This window comes from Myiozetetes cayanensis, unplaced genomic scaffold (assembly GCF_022539395.1).
Source record: "Myiozetetes cayanensis isolate MyiCay16 unplaced genomic scaffold, myiCay2020 scf5-8, whole genome shotgun sequence".
Lineage (NCBI taxonomy): Eukaryota > Metazoa > Chordata > Aves > Passeriformes > Tyrannidae > Myiozetetes > Myiozetetes cayanensis.
In genome coordinates, this window is record NW_026087742.1 from 100,211,030 (window position 1) to 100,229,396 (window position 18,367).

Below are 18,367 nucleotides of genomic sequence, written 5' to 3' on the forward strand. Positions count from 1 at the left end.
GAATCCATCATCTGCCAGTGACTGCACTCTGCTAAGTGCCAGCCTCCAGCACAGAGCTCCAAAAGCTGCTCAGTGGTTTGACCCGCCGAGACCGAGAGATTCTCTAGAGGATTGACTGTTCACTTGCAAAGCTCTTGAGGAGAAATAGAGGGACAAACTACTGATCTCAGCTCTTCTGCAGTGGGAACCTCCTAGCCTGCAAGTGCTCTGTGTACAGATAGACACAGATGAGCACACCTGCACAGGTTTGAGCAGCAAGGGCCTAGCCAAAGGATCCCTGAGTGCTTAGATTGGCTCTGTGTGCAGTCAGAAATTAAAGGTAAATTATTTCAGACAGTATGCAAGAAAGGGCAAAAAAGAGTTAACAATATTAGAAATGTATTTCCTGTACCACTCTGCTGGCTGCACAGTGCTTGCATCTGTCTTGAGTGCTTTTGCAGGAGCAGTGGGAGCTGTCAGGTGATACCTGTTTTCCTGGAACTGTGTCAGATTTTCAGAGCAGCCAGGAGAGGGTTAAGGCATGTGGTGTGCTTGCAGCCACCTTCCATGAGTGATAAGGCGCCAGGGCTGAGTATACAAGAGCAAAGAAACAAGTGTTCCATGTGTTTGTATGCTGTTTGTGTGTTTTAGAAGGACTGTAAATTACGTTGGCAGGGAAAGAACATTTGTCTGCCCTACTGCTCTGCATTGTTGAAGTTCTAGCTAGCTACTGCTTAGCTCATCCCAGAAAAAAGGAAGTTTGAGTTCACCCATCAGTTTGTCCTCCTTCTCCTCAGTACAAGGAGAGGGGGTACAGAGGCACCTGTGAGAGCAGTGACACCTGGGCTTCTAGCCCAGGCAGGAAAGCCAAGGCTGGCTCAGCAAGGGACAGAAAATTAAGGAAAATCTTTGCACAGTAAGAAGAAAAGCGGACCACTTAATTGCCCATGTCATGGGAGGTGTCTTTATTTAATTGACTTTCTCTCATGACTGACAGAGTTTATACATTTGCATTTGAATTACCCAGGCTGTCAAGCATTGATCATAGCTCCCCACTGTTTCACTGACATTGTAAAAAATCGAAATGCCCTGGTGCTCATGCAGTGAAACCTTCCTGAGGTAATGCTATTTTTACAAGCACACAGCAGAGTAGGTGTAAAGTGTAGTCGGAGTTTACAAGCAGCGTCTTTACTTTAAGCACCTTGGATTATCTGGTTTTAGTGCTGGAAAACTGCAGCAATGCCTGCCAGCCAGAGGTGCCTGCTGTTCTGTGGTGGGAGGGAGTGACAGTGCAGTGAGACACATGGAGTGACACTACGTGTGAGATAAGGTTGCTTACTTTGGTAAGACCAGCTGCAGACAGCAGGAATTGCAGTCATGTGGGAGACCTGAAATGAGGATGTTAGCTTTGGAAATGTTGACCTCAGTGCTTTGGGTGCTGGGATGAATTCAGGGATGCTGTAGCACTTCCAGCTGTGCTGGGTCCCTAGGAATACGTCACAGACATGACTTTTGATGTTCCTCTGAACTCATATGATAGTTTGTTTATCTATGAAATAAAATCTTCAAACAACCCCCTCTCAAAAAAAAAAAAAAAAAAAAAAAAGCATTGGTGGAAGAAAAGAAACAAATCCAGAATTTAAACATGCCAAAATCTTTGTTTAGTGGAGTCATGTCTTCTGTGATTTAGATGTCTCCAGCCCTTACTATTAATACTGCATACAAAACTAGTGGAGGAATAATATCTACGTGTCAGTTCATTTATTTTATTTTACAATCACTGGATTATGTCTCCACGAGAGGATTAGGGGAAGTATGCCACTCTATAATAAAGCTATGGAAAGCCAAACTGGATTACAAAGTGACACATTTTTAAAAAATACCATCAGTTGTAAAGTGTCAGGTCCATTGTGGTTATGAATTTATTCTGGGCAGTATAGCCACAGCATTCATGAAATCCTTTCAGGTCACTAAGGCACTATTTTAGCAATTTACTAGTTCTGTAATTTACTGTGCAGCCCCAGGAAGGTTTGAGGGGGTGGCAGAGAAAGCTGCTCTCTGAACTACCAAGACAGCCTCTAATCCAGTCAGTGCAAGTCAGCAGAATGATACCCCACATGTAGATTTTGGATTCAGTGATGTGATCTCAGCCAGGAACATTGGTCCTTCCAAGCCAGGGAAGAAAACTGGAGGGACTTGGGGCCCCAGCCCAAAGCCTTCCCTTACACTGAAGCACTGGGCAGCCCCATCTCATCCCTCACTGCTGGCATGGTGTCCCTGCTGCTGCTCTTCACGTGCTGATGGCACAGGGCACATGAAGAGTGACATACCCATATCTTTTTCAGCTGATGTACAAGAGTCTTGGATCCTGGTTGCTGGCTGCTGTGTCAATATAATACAAACACTCTTAGCACCCTTTCCTCAGCCCCTGAATCCACCTGCACCAAGAGCAACAGATCAAACAGAGCAAACTTTCTGAATATCTCGATTAACCAGAGCAGATGGCCAAAACACAATAGATGCACTTCTATAACCAGGAAGATTAGAGCTCTCATTTATAGCAGTGGAACTACTGCGCAAATCCGAGGTTAGAGTCAGGGCTAATGTGCTGGAGACTGTCAATATTTAAGCAATCAAAAGGAAGAAAAGTTAGATTACCTATTGTTTACATTTCAGTAAAACCTAAAACCCCCAATCAGTTGTCATGGTCTCATGGTACGAAGTGCTGTACACACTGTTAATAAGGAGAGCAACTGGCCACTGAGAATTTACCAGCTATGTGTCCCAGCTGTGGGTTGGGATGTCAGCATCGCTGCAGGGAGATGAGCTTATGGTGATCCCTTCAGTTCATGTGTTACTACCTGATGTTCAGATGTCGACAACAACCTGGCTGAGAAGAGTAGAAGGCAGCTGAGCTGAAAAAGGAAAAGCAAGCACAACCTATCCCGTATATGCACTGAAACATCCAGTAACTGCTTTGCTCACAGATAGCCCCTGCAATAACCTGGTTTCCTCTATGTTTGAAAGAGACTTCACCACTAGCCCTGTGACGTCCCCTCATTTGTTTCTCAGCAGTTTGACACCCAGGTGCACACCTTAGCCCATACCATCTGGGACACCCTGGACCATGAGCTCCTAACTGAGCTCCTGCCTGTAGCAGTCTCTAGTCCTCCACACATTGTCTACTGTGTAGGGCCTCCAGCACAGCAAGGGCTTTCAGTATCCAGAAGACCAGCCTGTGCCCTGGGGCAGAAAACAAGGACAGTCCCTGGGCCCCTTGCAGTGCTGAGACACCAGGAGGCATCTGAGCAGCGAGCCAATTGCTGTGCTGTAGAGAAAGGCAGAAAGCTGGAGATCCCTTGCAGAAAACTCTCCTCCTGATGCCAGGCTAGTGATCAGTTTAACTGGACTGCTGACGACTGTGGAGCATCAGAGAAGCATTGTCAGGGCTTTGCCCATCCTGTCCTCGCTTGCCCTGGGGCTACAGTCAGTCTCTGCAGCTCTCTAGGAAGGCAGGACAGAAAGTACCATGACACCCTGAGAGAAAGAAACATTTTTTCACACCTTCAGACAGCCCTGAAGCGTGAGATTTAGATGGGGACAGTCAAATGCCCCAGGAGAACCAGAAATGTGGATGCTGGACTAGGAGCTACTGCACAGTTCAGAAGTATTTCTTGTCCTCACCTGTGCACAGAGGCTACTGAATATCTCATAGGATTTGGATTGAAACAGATCTTTTTAGTGACACTGGGCTATGTTCTGAGTATTCAGACTAAAGGCTCACATACCAGCCTGCCCCTCTCTTGTGTGTCTGGCACTCTGTTATCCTCTCTGCTTAGAACTTATGCCATATTTCAAATCAAAATTTGTTTGACCTCTAGCCACTGCATAGTAGTCCAACTCACAGCATAGCTGAAAGGTTGAGAGAGTTAGGGTTGTTGAGTTTGGAGAAGAGAAGGCTCTGGAGAGACCTTTTTGCAGCCTTTCAATACTTAAAGGGGTTTATAAGACAGAGAGGATCTTTTTACCAAGACCTGTAATGACAGGACAAGGGGCAATGGTTTTAAACTGAAAGACAGTAGGTTTAAGTTGGACATAAGAAAGAAATTTTTTTATGATGAGGGTGTTGAGACATTGGAATAGTGCCAGGGGAAGGGGTGGATGCCCCATCCCTGGAAGTGTTCAAGGCCAGGTTGGATGGGGCTTTGAGTGACCTGATTTAGTTGAAGATGTCCCTGCTCATTGCAGGGGGTTTGGGCTGCTTGGCCCTTTAAAGGTGCCCTCCTAACCAAGCTATTCTATGGTTCCATGATAAGAGCAGTCAAGGATAGCACTAGGTTGTTCAGCCCCAACATGCTGCTGAAAGTTTATGTCGTAGTGATGATCTCTTATGACACCTATGTTTACTGAAGCCACAGAAAGGACTTAAACATCATATAACTGGCTTAACTGTGTATTGGATTACACTGGAATGATGAGAATCCCACAGGATATCTCATTCTGTCATGTGCAGGAGAGACGCACTAACGCTTTCTCATAGTTTTTCCTCTTTTCTTGAAAGGACACTAATTTTTTTGCATCACCTGCTCACTTGGGTCCTATGTCTACTATTTCTGTACTATACATTTTACTGTGTCTACATCTGGCTGAGTTAAATGGCTTCTGTTAGACTATGGTCATTTACCTCAATGACTCTACAATAATTTTAGTCTGGTCATCCACTGCATCATCTGCAAACTTTCCCAGCAAGGGTTTTATAGCCTGCTCAAAGCAGCTGCTGATATGCACAATAAATAACACTGCAGCTAGAGCAGGTTCCCAGGAGCCAGGCTAGAAATGGCCCCACACTCTGCTACCTTCTTGCCAGCATGGTTGATGTGCTGCTGGGGAGGTCATGAGGCTTAGGGTCCCACCCCCAAACAGCCTCCCGGAGTCCAGGACTCCAGATTTTAACCCTTCCCCTGTGGGAGCGGGGCAGGGATTGCATGGATAGGAGAGGTAGGACCACAGGTACCCTGGCACACACATGTGCATATCTGCATGCATGGTCACTCGTGCCAACATGTCCATGGCAAGCTGTGCCTCCCTTGTACACCAGCATGGCCCACAGCCTATCTACGTCACCTATCATGTTGTGACAGGAGATTAAAAACCTGAAATCTGCTGTACCTTAAATGAGACAGCCTTATGTTAATTATCATCTGTTAATAGGATTAACCTCTCTGTTATTCTATCTACAATAGGCCATGGACAACCCAAGTACTTGCAGCTGTCTTGGTCACACCTTCCCACTTTTCTGAACTTCACAGCTTTGAAGCCAGTTCTCCATTCCTGGGGAAATCATCCTTTTTCTAGATTTGTAAAAAAATTAACACCAGTTGTTCTCAGGCGGTTCCTTTAGTACTCCTAGGTGTAAATTATTCGGGCCTGCTGGTGTGAAACTGGTTTGTGTTAGCAGATGTCAGCTCACATCTTCTTTAATACATCTGAAAAGTTTTCTGTTATGGCTGTAGTACTGCACACATAGTATAGAATCACATAAATCTCCCACACATTTGGTCTTGAAGACAAATACCTGGTCATTGCTCATCACTTCGTCTCATCCTTGTTCATATATTCTTTATTTGTGTGTATGCCTGACTTACTGATTATTCTTTTTGTTCCTGATGTATTTTAAAATGCACATTCGTCTGTTACAGTGACCTTTGATAATTTGTTGGCTCCTCCAGCTTCTCTTATCAGTCACCAACATTTTAAAACTCCAATATTTGCTGTCATTTACTTTTGCTTTTTTCCCCATCTGTTGTATATTGATTTATTTAATTACTTCTGTGAGGTTTTAGCGTGACTCCTCATTTTCTCTTATTCAGGGCAGCTTTTGCCCTTCAGAGTTTTTTCCTGGCAAGGTGGAAAACACCAGGGAGCCAACCGGCTGGGGGTCAGCATATAGTTAGTGTTGCTGCTTTTGTGTTTGTATTCTCTGTCAGTTGATTTGACAGCTCCTTTTAACTTTAGGAAATCCGCTTCTCCAAAGTTCACAGAATCATAGGAAGGTTTGAGTTAAAAGGGACCTTAAAGATCATCTACTTCCAAGCCCTCTGGTGTGGGCAGGGACACCTTCCACTAGACCAGGTTGCCCAAAGCCTCATCCAACCTGATCTTGGTTTTATATATATATATATATATATATATATTCTCTTTCCACAAAATTAAGATAAGCACACCACAGCTGCTACAGCTTATGGAAGTGCTAATTTTTAGGTAGATGGCGTATTCTTTTTTGTCTGTCAGAACAAGGAGCAGTATTGATTTATTGTACATCACAGGCAGGACCTTTTGGCTTGAGAAACTGCCATTTTAAAAACTCTAACGAATTCCTGTAACTGGTTCTGTGGGATGTCCAGCAGTTACGCCACCTGTTTAGGTTAGTCAGTGATGTATTTGTGCACCAAAGGTGGTGCTTTCAGGAGAAATACAGCAGATTATCTAGTAAAATGAGTGGTCTATGTCTGAGCCTCTGCTTTCATTGTCCTGGTAAGAGTTCAATCCTCAGGCATGCAGACCCCCTGATCGCAGCTTATTGACAAGCCTGGAGACTTGGACTGAGACAGCAAAGCCCTGGATGGAAAGCATCACTGGGGCTTGCTCCTTTGCATGCCTGGTGACCCAGGTGCCAGCACCAGTTCTCCCAGCTTCACTCCAGATGCACAACATGTTATCAGCTCCAACACCAGCAAGCTGCTCCAGCAACATGTCTTGCGGTGCCACATAGCATGAACAGACATATCCCTCTAGATGAGGGTTCTGAGCACACAGAAATGTGTACCCTGCTTAGCTGGTGCTGGGGAGTTAGGACATTGGCTGTGGGGAGGAGCTCACTGCTTTTCAAGTTAAAGGATGTTTATAAATGAATGGGTCCCAGCCCTCCTTCTGACAGCAGGTCTCACAGCTGTTTGCAAGGACTGCAACAAACTGCCAAGCTGGCCCCATTGAAATCTTTGACTTGGAATCAGGTGAAGATCATGTACTAATAATAAATATCCTGAGTGCAGTGGGGTTTTTCTGATGAGAAAAGCATCATCCATGGGACTCACACTATTTCCTGTAGTAACCATTGCAGCCTTTGTTTTTCATATGTATAGTTAATTTATGAAATATTTTATGCTCTGGATGGTCATGATTGAGAATAGCACATTACTATGAGATGATTACTGTTTAAATTCTCCTTCCCCAAAATGTAGTGCAGTTCAATGGTCTCTAAAACACTCTGCATCAATTCTGAATTTAGTCTTTCCTGAAATTCCCATTTGTCCAGATTCCAGGATAATGTAGCAGTATGCAGGTATACAGACTGAATTTTGAACACACACTTCAGAAAGTGAGAACTCTGCCACTTCCGTCAATGCCTCCTTTTTCTTTTCATTTAAATGTTACATTAATAAAAAAAGTAGGCAGTACCTGCCAATGTATCTAAGACTTGCCCATTACAGATGTCTTTGTGCCCATGTGCAATTTACTAAAGATTTTAATAACAGATGTTCACTCAAGAGTCATGCATAATAATGATAATCTTAACTAAGTATGCAGAAAGCAGATAGACCCAGAATAGATTGTCGGAGTGTGTTGATGGGTTAGACAGTCTAGCAATTTTGTGGATTTATTGAATTGTCTTCAGAGCTATAAATATTCATAACATCCATGGTGGAAACAATAAAGAAAGTTTGTGGCATCACATTTGTCATAAATTTCTTCAGATATTTAGTAAGACGTTTTACTTGCTTTCCAAGTGAAGTTTCACACTCAACAGGGATCCACGTGCTTCATTTATGTAGTCTTTCCATAGCATCAACTTTGTTTCTGAGGCTTTTTTGCATGGTAATTGAGCCAGTCCCTCACATTATGTGGGCAAAACAAGAATGTGATACTAGTAGAACATAATTAGAAAATCTTAATGAGAGGATTTCTGTTCAGTCTGTTGTTGGGCCAGGACCAGATCAATGTGCGTGCATTAAGCTTACAAATGGGAACAGATGACTGGGGATTAGAGGGACTGTAAATTGCACATCTTTTCTCCCAGTTTTGGTTACAGATGGGAACAGAAGAGGTACGGGGATGTGCTGACTGAGAAGCAGTTCTTTCATCGTTACTACAGGAGGCTGTGGCAATTTCACAAGCTCATTTTCTAGAGCTGGGAAGAACTCAGCATTTTCACTTCTCAGCAATTTACATGACTGGCTTTTCTAGGACAGCAGTCCATTCCAACTAATCCCTGCTTTTTTATTTAAATTTGAGATTCACATTAGCCCAACTTCTCAAAATAGAGCTCATTTTAAACAGTTTCAAAACTCTGTAAGTGTATTTCTCACTTCAGACATAAAGCAGAAAGTGGTGGTATGGCACATCTTTCCATCAGCCTGATGCAGTCTAAACAGTGGGACTGGTAATGAAGCAAGGATGGGTAAGGCTTCTGAAATTCTATTTCAACAGGTCTTAACACACTTGGGTTTTTTAAATCAATATACAAATTCAGGAGCAGGGCCCAGGATCTTTTTACATAAACAGTGTAGGACATAGTAATAGATGATAGTATTTGGAGGAAACTTTCCTTGTCACTTAAATACTCCTTTAAGTACTCCTGCAGATTTGTTTGGGAGGGGCAGGGTCCCTTTCCTCTGTAGGAAGGATGGGGAGGCTTTTTTCTCTGCTTATATTTCTTGCAAGCATGAGGTTAAGCTGCAAAAAGATGGACATACTTGGAAGGACTGTGATAGACTCTGTGGCAGAGCCTCTTTTAGCCATTTTCTCTGACTACACTCCCACTGCTGAAAAAAGTAAAGAAGCAAGAGTGATGAAAGCAACTTAGTACTGCCTTTTAAGTCAGATTCGATCAGCAAGAGGGAGGTAGGGGCAGGTACATAGCCCTATACAATCCATGCTGTCATATTTGGTCACCAAGAATATCTCTGACAGCCACCTACCTCTGTGATCAGCCACATTCACTGCCACGAGGGAGGGATGTTCATTTCCCATTGCCATCATAAAAGAGGAAAGCAAGCTGAGGCTGCCTATAGAACCAGCTTCTCCACACTGCATAAAGTTACTTCCCTAAAAACACAAACCCCAGACGTTTAGACATATGGAGTGAAGTTAATTTAAATCCAAGGGAAACATCTGATTTTCCTCCCATGCTTTAGTTGTTTTAATTTAATTCTTGTGGCTGTCTTAGCAGGCACAAGGGGATGAAGGTGACAGGAAGAAGCCAGGAGGGAAGGACTGAGGCTGCAGTGTTACAGATAAGGTCCATTCTTCCGCGGAGACCAAAATTTCAGCCCTGCATATCCCTATGCTTAGAAACATATAGGCATAATGGTTTTGCAGGCAGTCTGTTTGTGCTTCAGCTGATGTGTATTTTCTTGGCTCAGTTGAGGAGCACAAGGATGGATAACATATTTTGTGCCAGCAGAGAAACTGTACCTAGGAAATTTTTACATCTATTTGGGGCCTTATTTTGATCTGTGTCTTTGGACAGCATACCTGTAGCTGTCTTTTTCATGATAAAGCTACTTCTGTGCTTATATTTAAAGCTGCAGCTTTGAGGCTAAGTACACGGTATTAACCAATGTTTACATAGTCCAAGTTTTAGAGTACATTATGTGATGCTATCGTTAGTTACGTTATTTTTAACCCAAGGATAATGACATAGTTTTACATTTGCCTGGCGTATTAACCTCTGTGGGAAAAGTATTTACCACAGAAAGACCTTTGGTGTGCCACATTTTAGTGGTTTATGGTCATTTCAGTAGTTTCAGTGGTGAGAAACAATTACTCAATGAATATGGTAGAGATCCTAAGAGATGCGTATAAGACATTTTCAAGGATTCAGTCGACAGGCACATGCTCTGTGAGATCCTACCAATCCACAATGAATTTTGAGGATTAGTTTAAGAAGTGATGAGGCATTCTGGGTTGAAGCAACCGTCTCACCATCTTCCTCTTGGAGGCCTGGAGATTAGCCTGGAGAACAGGGACAGCACCAGAGTGACTGTGGTCGGTGTAGGAGAGGATTTCCCTGGGTGGATCATCATGGTGCCTCAGGAACTGCAGTTATATTAAGTGCACTGAAGAGTGACCCATGTGTGATTTCTCTTGCTGGGCTCCTTTGAACAAGACTGAGAGGCATGGAGATGACTGGCATCCATCCTGGCACAAAGCCAGCTGCAGTGCATGCAGCGGGTTATTGCTTCACAAGCACAGGGGGAATAGGGAAATTCAAAGGCTGGGCAGTAGTAAAGGTCAGCATCTCTTTCGTATTTCCAATCAGATCATTAACACAGTCATTTTCATCTAGGCTGTTTGACAACTGGAGAGAGATTGGAGTTGACATGAGTTCTTGACTATCTCTTTTTATTCAACTGAATCTTCAGAAGGCATATTTTTAAGTTTTGGCCTTTGTTGTAGGGCATGAACCCTACCTCTGGTTTATAATTTTTTCAAAAATTTCTTTAAAAGCAGATATGGAAAGGAGTTCAGCTGAAAAAATCATAAATATATTAAACAATAATTAGAGACTGAATGTGAGGTGATAAATCCAGGGCCGTGTCCAGATTTACTGCAGACAAGTTGAACATGTGACACATACTACCTGAGCCCATGTTACTATATGGGCTAAAAATAATGCTGTGGTAAGACCTTTGCATGAAAGCTCACTCGACTGGCTGTGTAGGTGTGTGGCTCCACTGAGGTATATAGGCATATTCATCAATGTCCCCTTCAAAGTGGACTGAAATATTCACATACTGGATGTGAAATGTGGAAAAGTTATGTGCTGTGTGCCTCAGGCTAACCTGTTGAAAAAGAAATTGCAGGGGACAAAGCTGTGGAGAGCTTGAAATTTTATTTGGCATACAAACTGGAAACATATATGCTGAAAAGCAGAATGAGCTGCTGCTCAAATCCAATCTACCTTGATGAAGCTCTTAAGAAATGTCAAATAAATTATAAAAGGAGTGAAGGCATTTCTGAGCCCCACTCAGAAACCAACCAGGAGCTGCAGCTTTTTCACACCCTCAACACTGACCAGAGGAAAACCTCCTAGAGGTGTCTCAGCCCAAGCACCAGCCAGGGGGTCCAATTGCTCATGTGTAGCCCCCACGCCCTGTGCCCTGACTGTGATCAGCTGCTGTCCAGAACCCGGGCTGGCAGGGGAGGGGGAATTGCTGCTGAGACACGAGCTAAGCAGGGACCCATTGATGCATCAGCAAGGTGACTGGAAATGGAGACTCCCACCAGATCAATACTGATCAATCAAGCTTTAATACTCAGAGACTAACAGAGATTACTGAAGATTTCTGAATACGTTAATCCACCATCAAAGAAGTCATGCAGATAGTCAGCAGAATAATTTGATTTGATTGTCAGGCTATGAAGATAATGTCTACCTGTGTTTCTGCACCTGAGAATGTACATTTTCAAAACCTATTTTCTAGCTTTGTTTCTTCTTTATAGTTCTGTTCTTTCACCCTCGTGCTTTGGGGGTACACTGAACCTCTTGCAAGCAAAACCTCTGACAGATTTTCTCCTATATCAGCTGTAGGAGGCTTTAAAAATAAACTAAACATCTAGTAACCAGTGCCAGCATTCCTAGCCATTTCTAATTATGTTCTTTCAAAATTACATTGTTTGTAAATGCCATCTCTAATTAAAATATACTAATAACTTGAAACGGATTCATTTTCTGGCTCCCTCTACTCTGTTAGTGTTAATAAAAATTAAACAGAGTTTCTCTTTCTCTGTATTCTTTAACTTATTCATGTTCCTGGAAATTAATACTGTAAAATACTCTCTCAGTTGGCTGTATTTTTTTTAAGAAAATCCCTGAAATAATCATGCTAACATGCCATGTTGAAAAGCAAACAATAAGCATCTGCAGAAAGACCTTTCCATTAACTAAATTTAATACTTTGATATATTATTAATTTCCTTCTGCATTTCTCTTCCTTAAGGTTTTGTGAAGATTTTCAGTTAGCCAGTGTTTCTGTCAATAATCTATATCTGGTCAGTTAGACTGTAAATCAAGCCATTTCAACAACACTGTGTTAGTAATCTGCCGTCTGTTTTATTACCGCAATAGCTGTAGCATCATATTTGTTTAAGTGCCATGATTTTCTTGCCATGACCTGAGATTATGATCTGGTGCTGGAAGGTTGTGTTTTGTAGTATGATGCCACTTAATCCCCAGTTTCCGAGCGCAAGTTAGAGAGGTGTTAAGCAAGCCTTAAAAATACTGTGTCTGGCCACTGCAGTTGCATAGCTGGATTAAAGGGGAGCTGTAGAGCTTGGAGAATGAGTGGTTCAACAGCCAACTGTTGAGCAAAGTGTCTGTAGTACATGAAAGGAAAAATCATCTGCATAAGACATCTTTCTGAAGGAACATCTGCAAATGATGACATGTCCAGATACAGTCTCTCTAAAAATGAGTATAAATAAATGGAAATACTTATGTAATTACATTTACATGTATATACATGCATCTATAGATATAAATATGTTTATGTGTATAAAATATACTCGGAGATATGTAGACACATACATACCTACATAGAGGGAAAGAGTAGGTGTGCTGAGCAGGATATTGCATATAATCAGATGTTGAATGCATGCTTATCCTGCAAATGAAGCAATTATCCAGCTGAAACAGTGCAGGACTGATAGACTCCTCCTTCAAATGTTGAGCCTTAGGATAATGCAGACTGTAGTAAGTGGGGAATCATGAAGTGTTCCTAGAGCATGAGTTTGGGCTGCCAGGTGGAGGGACTCTGATGTGTGCTGCTTGGACTTGGGCAGGGTGTTATGCTCGCTTCCTCTGCTTGCACCCCAGTGCCCAGTTCAGCTGTCTGAAAGAGCCAGGATCTTGGAAGGAGCTTAGACATGGACTCTGGAACAGCCAGATGGGAATATATCCTGCCGTGCCAGAGGTGGCCTGGGACAGCCTAGGACCCAGTCACACATTGATTCCCAGGGAGCAGACAGTGGTGAAGGGGGTACCAAATGCAACACAGGCAGTGTGAGGTAGATCCTGGAAGAAATATCCTAAAGTTTGTAACTGGTATGATGATGACCCTAAATACTAATTTATGAAACCTGTAGATATTCCTTCCTAATTATCTTTTTTTTTCCTTCTACCATGTTTCTTAAATACATATGTGAGTTGTGGTTTACTTGGAATGTGAACTCCTTCCAGAGGAGGGCTCCAGCACATATGAAGCTCTGATGTTTTTCATTCTTCTCATTACACACATCAATTTCAAATAAGTTTGATTCTATGATTTTCCTAGGTTCTAAAGTACAATTTTCTGAAAGGCTGAAATAATGAAAGACAAAATTTCAAATCAAAAATGTCTTCTGCATGTCTATTATAGCAAGCCATAATATTTATTTTTCTGTAAGAAACTCAGTTTGTAGTTCTGGCTACTTAATCTCAGTGCATTGAGTTAGGAACAGCTCTTTCCAGCTACACCACCAAATAGCAATTAAAACAGGCAATATGCTCTTTGTAGCTTGACTAAAAATAAGCTTTGGCTTGCAGGAGGCCAGCACACTCACAGCTTGAAATGTGTGGCAAAATCTCAGCCCAGTTTCCTTCAACGCTATCCTGTGAAAGCTGCTGTACGCTTTTGAAGAGAAGTCTATGATTGTACTTCCTGTCTTAATGTTATTTGGACACATATTAATGTCATTAATATTAATTAACACGGTAATGTCAGGCAGCACTGTGCTTTGTTGGGTCGATTACAAATTAAATGAACTCATAATCAATACACATGAAACTGAATGGACCTATGACAGGTGGCTCTGGTGTAAAATGAGAAATCTATTGAAAACATTGAAATTTAAAACATCAGAAAAGAAATCAGTCTTGAGTAAAGGAGGCTTTCATTTGGGTTTTTATTTCTGAATGAAAGGGAAAAGCAGGAATACAATGCCTGAATGCTGAGCTCAATAAACTATTTCCTTTTTCTGTTTGTTTTTTTAGGTATAAAGCTATAGTAAGGCCAATGGAAATCCAAGCATCCCATGCACTGATGAAGATCTGTGTGAGAGCTGCTATAATCTGGATTGTATCCATGTTGCTTGCCATCCCTGAAGCAGTGTTTTCAGATCTGCACCCTTTCCATGACAAAGGGACTAATAAAACCTTCATCAGCTGTGCTCCTTACCCTCACTCGGATGGGCTGCATCCCAAAATTCATTCAATGGCATCATTTCTCATATTTTATATCATTCCCCTATCTGTAATTTCAGTATATTATTATTTTATTGCTAAGAATTTGATCCGGAGTGCTTACAACATCCCCGTGGAAGGAAATGTGCATGTGAGGAAACAGGTAGAGATTTGACTTTCTTCAAAAATGCACATTCTCTTTGAATCTGGGAGGAAAGATGGAATACAGAGAAATCTGTACTAGAACAGACTGCATTTGTTGTGCTAATTTTAATAGATTACTAAAAATTAAAATGGTTGAAAGAAGCCGTGATACAGGGCTAAACAGTTAAAACATCACCTTCTAAGTTCAGAGACTTTGGCAGAGTGGTTACCATGGCAAGCATTGCTCGCTTCCTCTGCTTGCACCCCAGTGCCCAGTTCAGCTGTCTGAAAGAGCCAGGATCTTGGAAGGAGCTTAGACATGGACTCTGGAACAGCCAGATGGGAATATATCCTGCCGTGCCAGAGGTGGCCTGGGACAGCCTAGGACCCAGTCACACATTGATTCCCAGGGAGCAGACAGTGGTGAAGGGGGTACCAAATGCAACACAGGCAGTGTGAGGTAGATCCTGGAAGAAATATCCTAAAGTTTGTAACTGGTATGATGATGACCCTAAATACTAATTTATGAAACCTGTAGATGTTCCTTCCTAATTATCTTTTTTTTTCCTTCTACCATGTTTCTTAAATACATATGTGAGTTGTGGTTTACTTGGAATGTGAACTCCTTCCAGAGGAGGGCTCCAGCACATATGAAGCTCTGATGTTTTTCATTCTTCTCATTACACACATCAATTTCAAATAAGTTTGATTCTATGATTTTCTTAGGTTCTAAAGTACAATTTTCTGAAAGGCTGAAATAATGAAAGACAAAATTTCAAATCAAAAATGTCTTCTGCATGTCTAGTATAGCAAGCCATAATATTTATTTTTCTGCAAGAAACTCAGTTAGTAGTTCTGGCTACTTAATCTCGGTGCATTGAGTTAGGAACAACTCTTTCCAGCTACACCACCAAATAGCAATTAAAACAGGCAATATGCTCTTTGTAGCTTGACTAAAAATAAGCTTTGGCTTGCAGGAGGCCAGCACACTCACAGCTTGAAATGTGTGGCAAAATCTCAGCCCAGTTTCCTTCAACGCTATTCTGTGAAAGCTGCTGTACGCTTTTGAAGAGAAGTCTATGATTGTACTTCCTGTCTTAATGTTATTTGGACACATATTAATGTCATTAATATTAATTAACACGGTAATGTCAGGCAGCACTGCGCTTTGTTGGGTCGATTACAAATTAAATGAACTCATAATCAATACACATGAAACTGAATGGACCTATGACAGGTGGCTCTGGTTTAAAATGAGAAATCTATTGAAAACATTGAAATTTAAAACATCAGAAAAGAAATCAGTCTTGAGTAAAGGAGGCTTTCATTTGAGTTTTTATTTCTGAATGAAAGGGAAAAGCAGGAATACAATGCCTGAATGCTGAGCTCAATAAACTATTTCCTTTTTCTGTTTGTTTTTTTAGGTATAAAGCTATAGTAAGGCCAATGGAAATCCAAGCATCCCATGCACTGATGAAGATCTGTGTGAGAGCTGCTATAATCTGGATTGTATCCATGTTGCTTGCCATCCCTGAAGCAGTGTTTTCAGATCTGCACCCTTTCCATGACAAAGGGACTAATAAAACCTTCATCAGCTGTGCTCCTTACCCTCACTCGGATGGGCTACATCCCAAAATTCATTCAATGGCATCATTTCTCATATTTTATATCATTCCCCTATCTGTAATTTCGGTATATTATTATTTTATTGCTAAGAATTTGATCCGGAGTGCTTACAACATCCCCGTGGAAGGAAATGTGCATGTGAGGAAACAGGTAGAGATTTGACTTTCTTCAAAAATGCACATTCTCTTTGAATCTGGGAGGAAAGATGGAATACAGAGAAATCTGTACTAGAACAGACTGCATTTGTTGTGCTAATTTTAATAGATTACTAAAAATTAAAATGGTTGAAAGAAGCCGTGATACAGGGCTAAACAGTTAAAACATCACCTTCTAAGTTCAGAGACTTTGGCAGAGTGGTTACCATGGCAAGCATAGCAGGACACCCATGCCAAAGCCTGGAAAGGTATTGACTGGGATGCAGGGAGAGGCAGAGCTGGATACGGTGTTTGGAGATTGAATCAGAGGGGTGACATGGGAGAAAATCAAAACTTCTGGAAGTTTTTTGCCAGAGAGAAGACCTTGGATAAAGCCTTACCTGTTTCTAAACAGCTTATTGCCCTTGACATATTTATCTTATTTGTCTTACCTCTTCCTTTCAACTGAGGTGTGCTTCAACCTCAGCTAAACTGACACAGGCTGTTCTTCAGCTTAACAATTGTCCACACAATTACACCCAGCTGACACCTCCACCTTAGGCTGACCCAACACAATCATGTCACATAGCCTTCAGGTGCTATGGTGAAGCAGTAGGGCTGGAAAGAGATGTTTTTTACCCATCGAATAAGGTGCAATCTCTGAAATCTTTATCCTTCCTCCCTTCTGAATGTGCGTAAATCTTTCTCCCCTACAGGCCATTTCTCTGCTGATCCGATGGCTGTTTTGATTAGTGACAATAAAATGAGCAGTAAAAGCAGCCCTTTCACCCTTTGGTTTTGGGGAGACAGCCCTAAAGAAAGCAAAAGGCCAGGCTGCAGTCTAGCACCCTCAGTCCATCATTCCTGTCCTGCAGTGCATTCAAGAGCTATAGGTCTCCATCTGAGATAACTGGTATCGATTTCTTTATTGCATTGCTTCCTTTCCTTATAGTGCAGATGTGGCCTCAATAGCCCTATGTCAAATTAAGCATACATTTAAAAAGAATATATGGTTTAGCCAAGGAGAGCCCTTTCTCAAAGGATTTAATTTTCTGCCCACTCTCTGGAGACATTGTCACCTGGTACATGTCAATCCTTCCTAAGCTCAGTGGCTGATTTTCGGTCAGTGCTATTAAAAGGGCACCAAATAAAGTCAAAATGGGCTTGTCAGGTCTCTCTCCTGCCTGCTTCCTGCTTGCAGCTGCCCTGAGGAAAGATCAGCCTGTGTAAGATGCTCAGTTTCTGATTTACCTGTGCAGCTCGGAAGGGGAGGTAGGATAGCAAAGTGTCCCCGGAGTCTGACCAGGCACTGCAGCTGCACTGGGGCAGGAGCAAGGGCAGTGGGGCTGGGGCTAGAGGGCAGTTTCAGGTTATTTGGGTCCTACTTAAATACAGAAAGTGGATGCAAAAAATTCCCTAGGAGCACCTGGAAAGAGTTGCAGCTCTAAAAAGTCAGCAGTGTTATACTTTCCAATCCTGCAAACTCTGGCTGTGGAACCTCTCCCAGAGAGCAGTGCATTTCTCAGCAGCTGTGTCTGTCCTCTCCTTTTGGGCAACCTCCATCACAGCTTTTGTGTTCATTATGGAGATCACAGAATCAACTAGGTTGGAAAAGACCTCTGAGATCATCTAGTCCAACCTATGAGCTCACATCACCTTGTTAACTAGACCGTGGCACTCAGTGCCACATCCAGTCTTTTCTTAAACACCTCCAGGGATGGTGACTCCACCACCTCCCTGGGCAGCCCATTCCAATGCCTGGTCATTCTTCCTTTGTAGAATTTCCTCCTTAATGTCCAACCTAAACTTTCCCTGGTGGAGCTTAAAACTGTGTCCTCTTGTCCTGTTGCTGGTTTCCTGGGAGAAGAGACTAACCCCCCCTGGCTACAACCTCCTTTCAGGTAGTTGTAGAGAGCAATAAGGTCTCCCCTGAGCCTCCTCTTCTCCAGGCTAAAAACCCCAGCTCCCTCAGCCGCTTCTCTGTGCTGCAGACCCTTCACCAGCCTCGTTACCCTTCTTTGGCCTAGTGTGCAGCACTTGTGGACAAAAGACAAGGTATGGTTTACCTCAACTTCCTCGGTTGAGCAATAACTTTGGGTTGGCTCCAATCATGTAGAAGTAAGTAAAACAAAAGTGTGTCTTGTCTGCATGAAGGTTGTAACTACGTGTTAGGTAGCTTTGTAAAAGCACCTTTCCCTGACAAAGCTCGAATTGTGCTCAGAGGTGTTCATCCATCTATTCACCACCTGTATCTGTCTTCTCC

At 42.4% G+C, this 18,367-nt stretch overlaps 2 protein-coding genes across 5 annotated transcripts in view; one reads left to right on the forward strand and one right to left on the reverse strand.

Annotated features, from left to right (window-relative positions):
- RBBP7 (RB binding protein 7, chromatin remodeling factor) overlaps nucleotides 1–18,367 on the reverse strand; it is a 436,269-nt gene that overhangs the window by 110,814 nt on the left and 307,088 nt on the right. The gene's annotated exons all lie outside the window — the stretch shown is intronic.
- Nucleotides 1–18,367, forward strand: part of GRPR (gastrin releasing peptide receptor) — a 99,966-nt gene that overhangs the window by 79,892 nt on the left and 1,707 nt on the right. For 3 of the 4 annotated variants that reach the window (XM_050331944.1, XM_050331945.1, XM_050331943.1), the window contains one exon: nucleotides 15,769–16,120. In XM_050331944.1, coding sequence (XP_050187901.1) covers nucleotides 15,769–16,120 — 352 coding nt within the window. Of the gene's footprint in view, nucleotides 1–14,011; nucleotides 14,364–15,768; nucleotides 16,121–18,367 lie in introns of all 4 variants that reach the window. The other variant, XM_050331942.1, reaches the window with a different exon arrangement.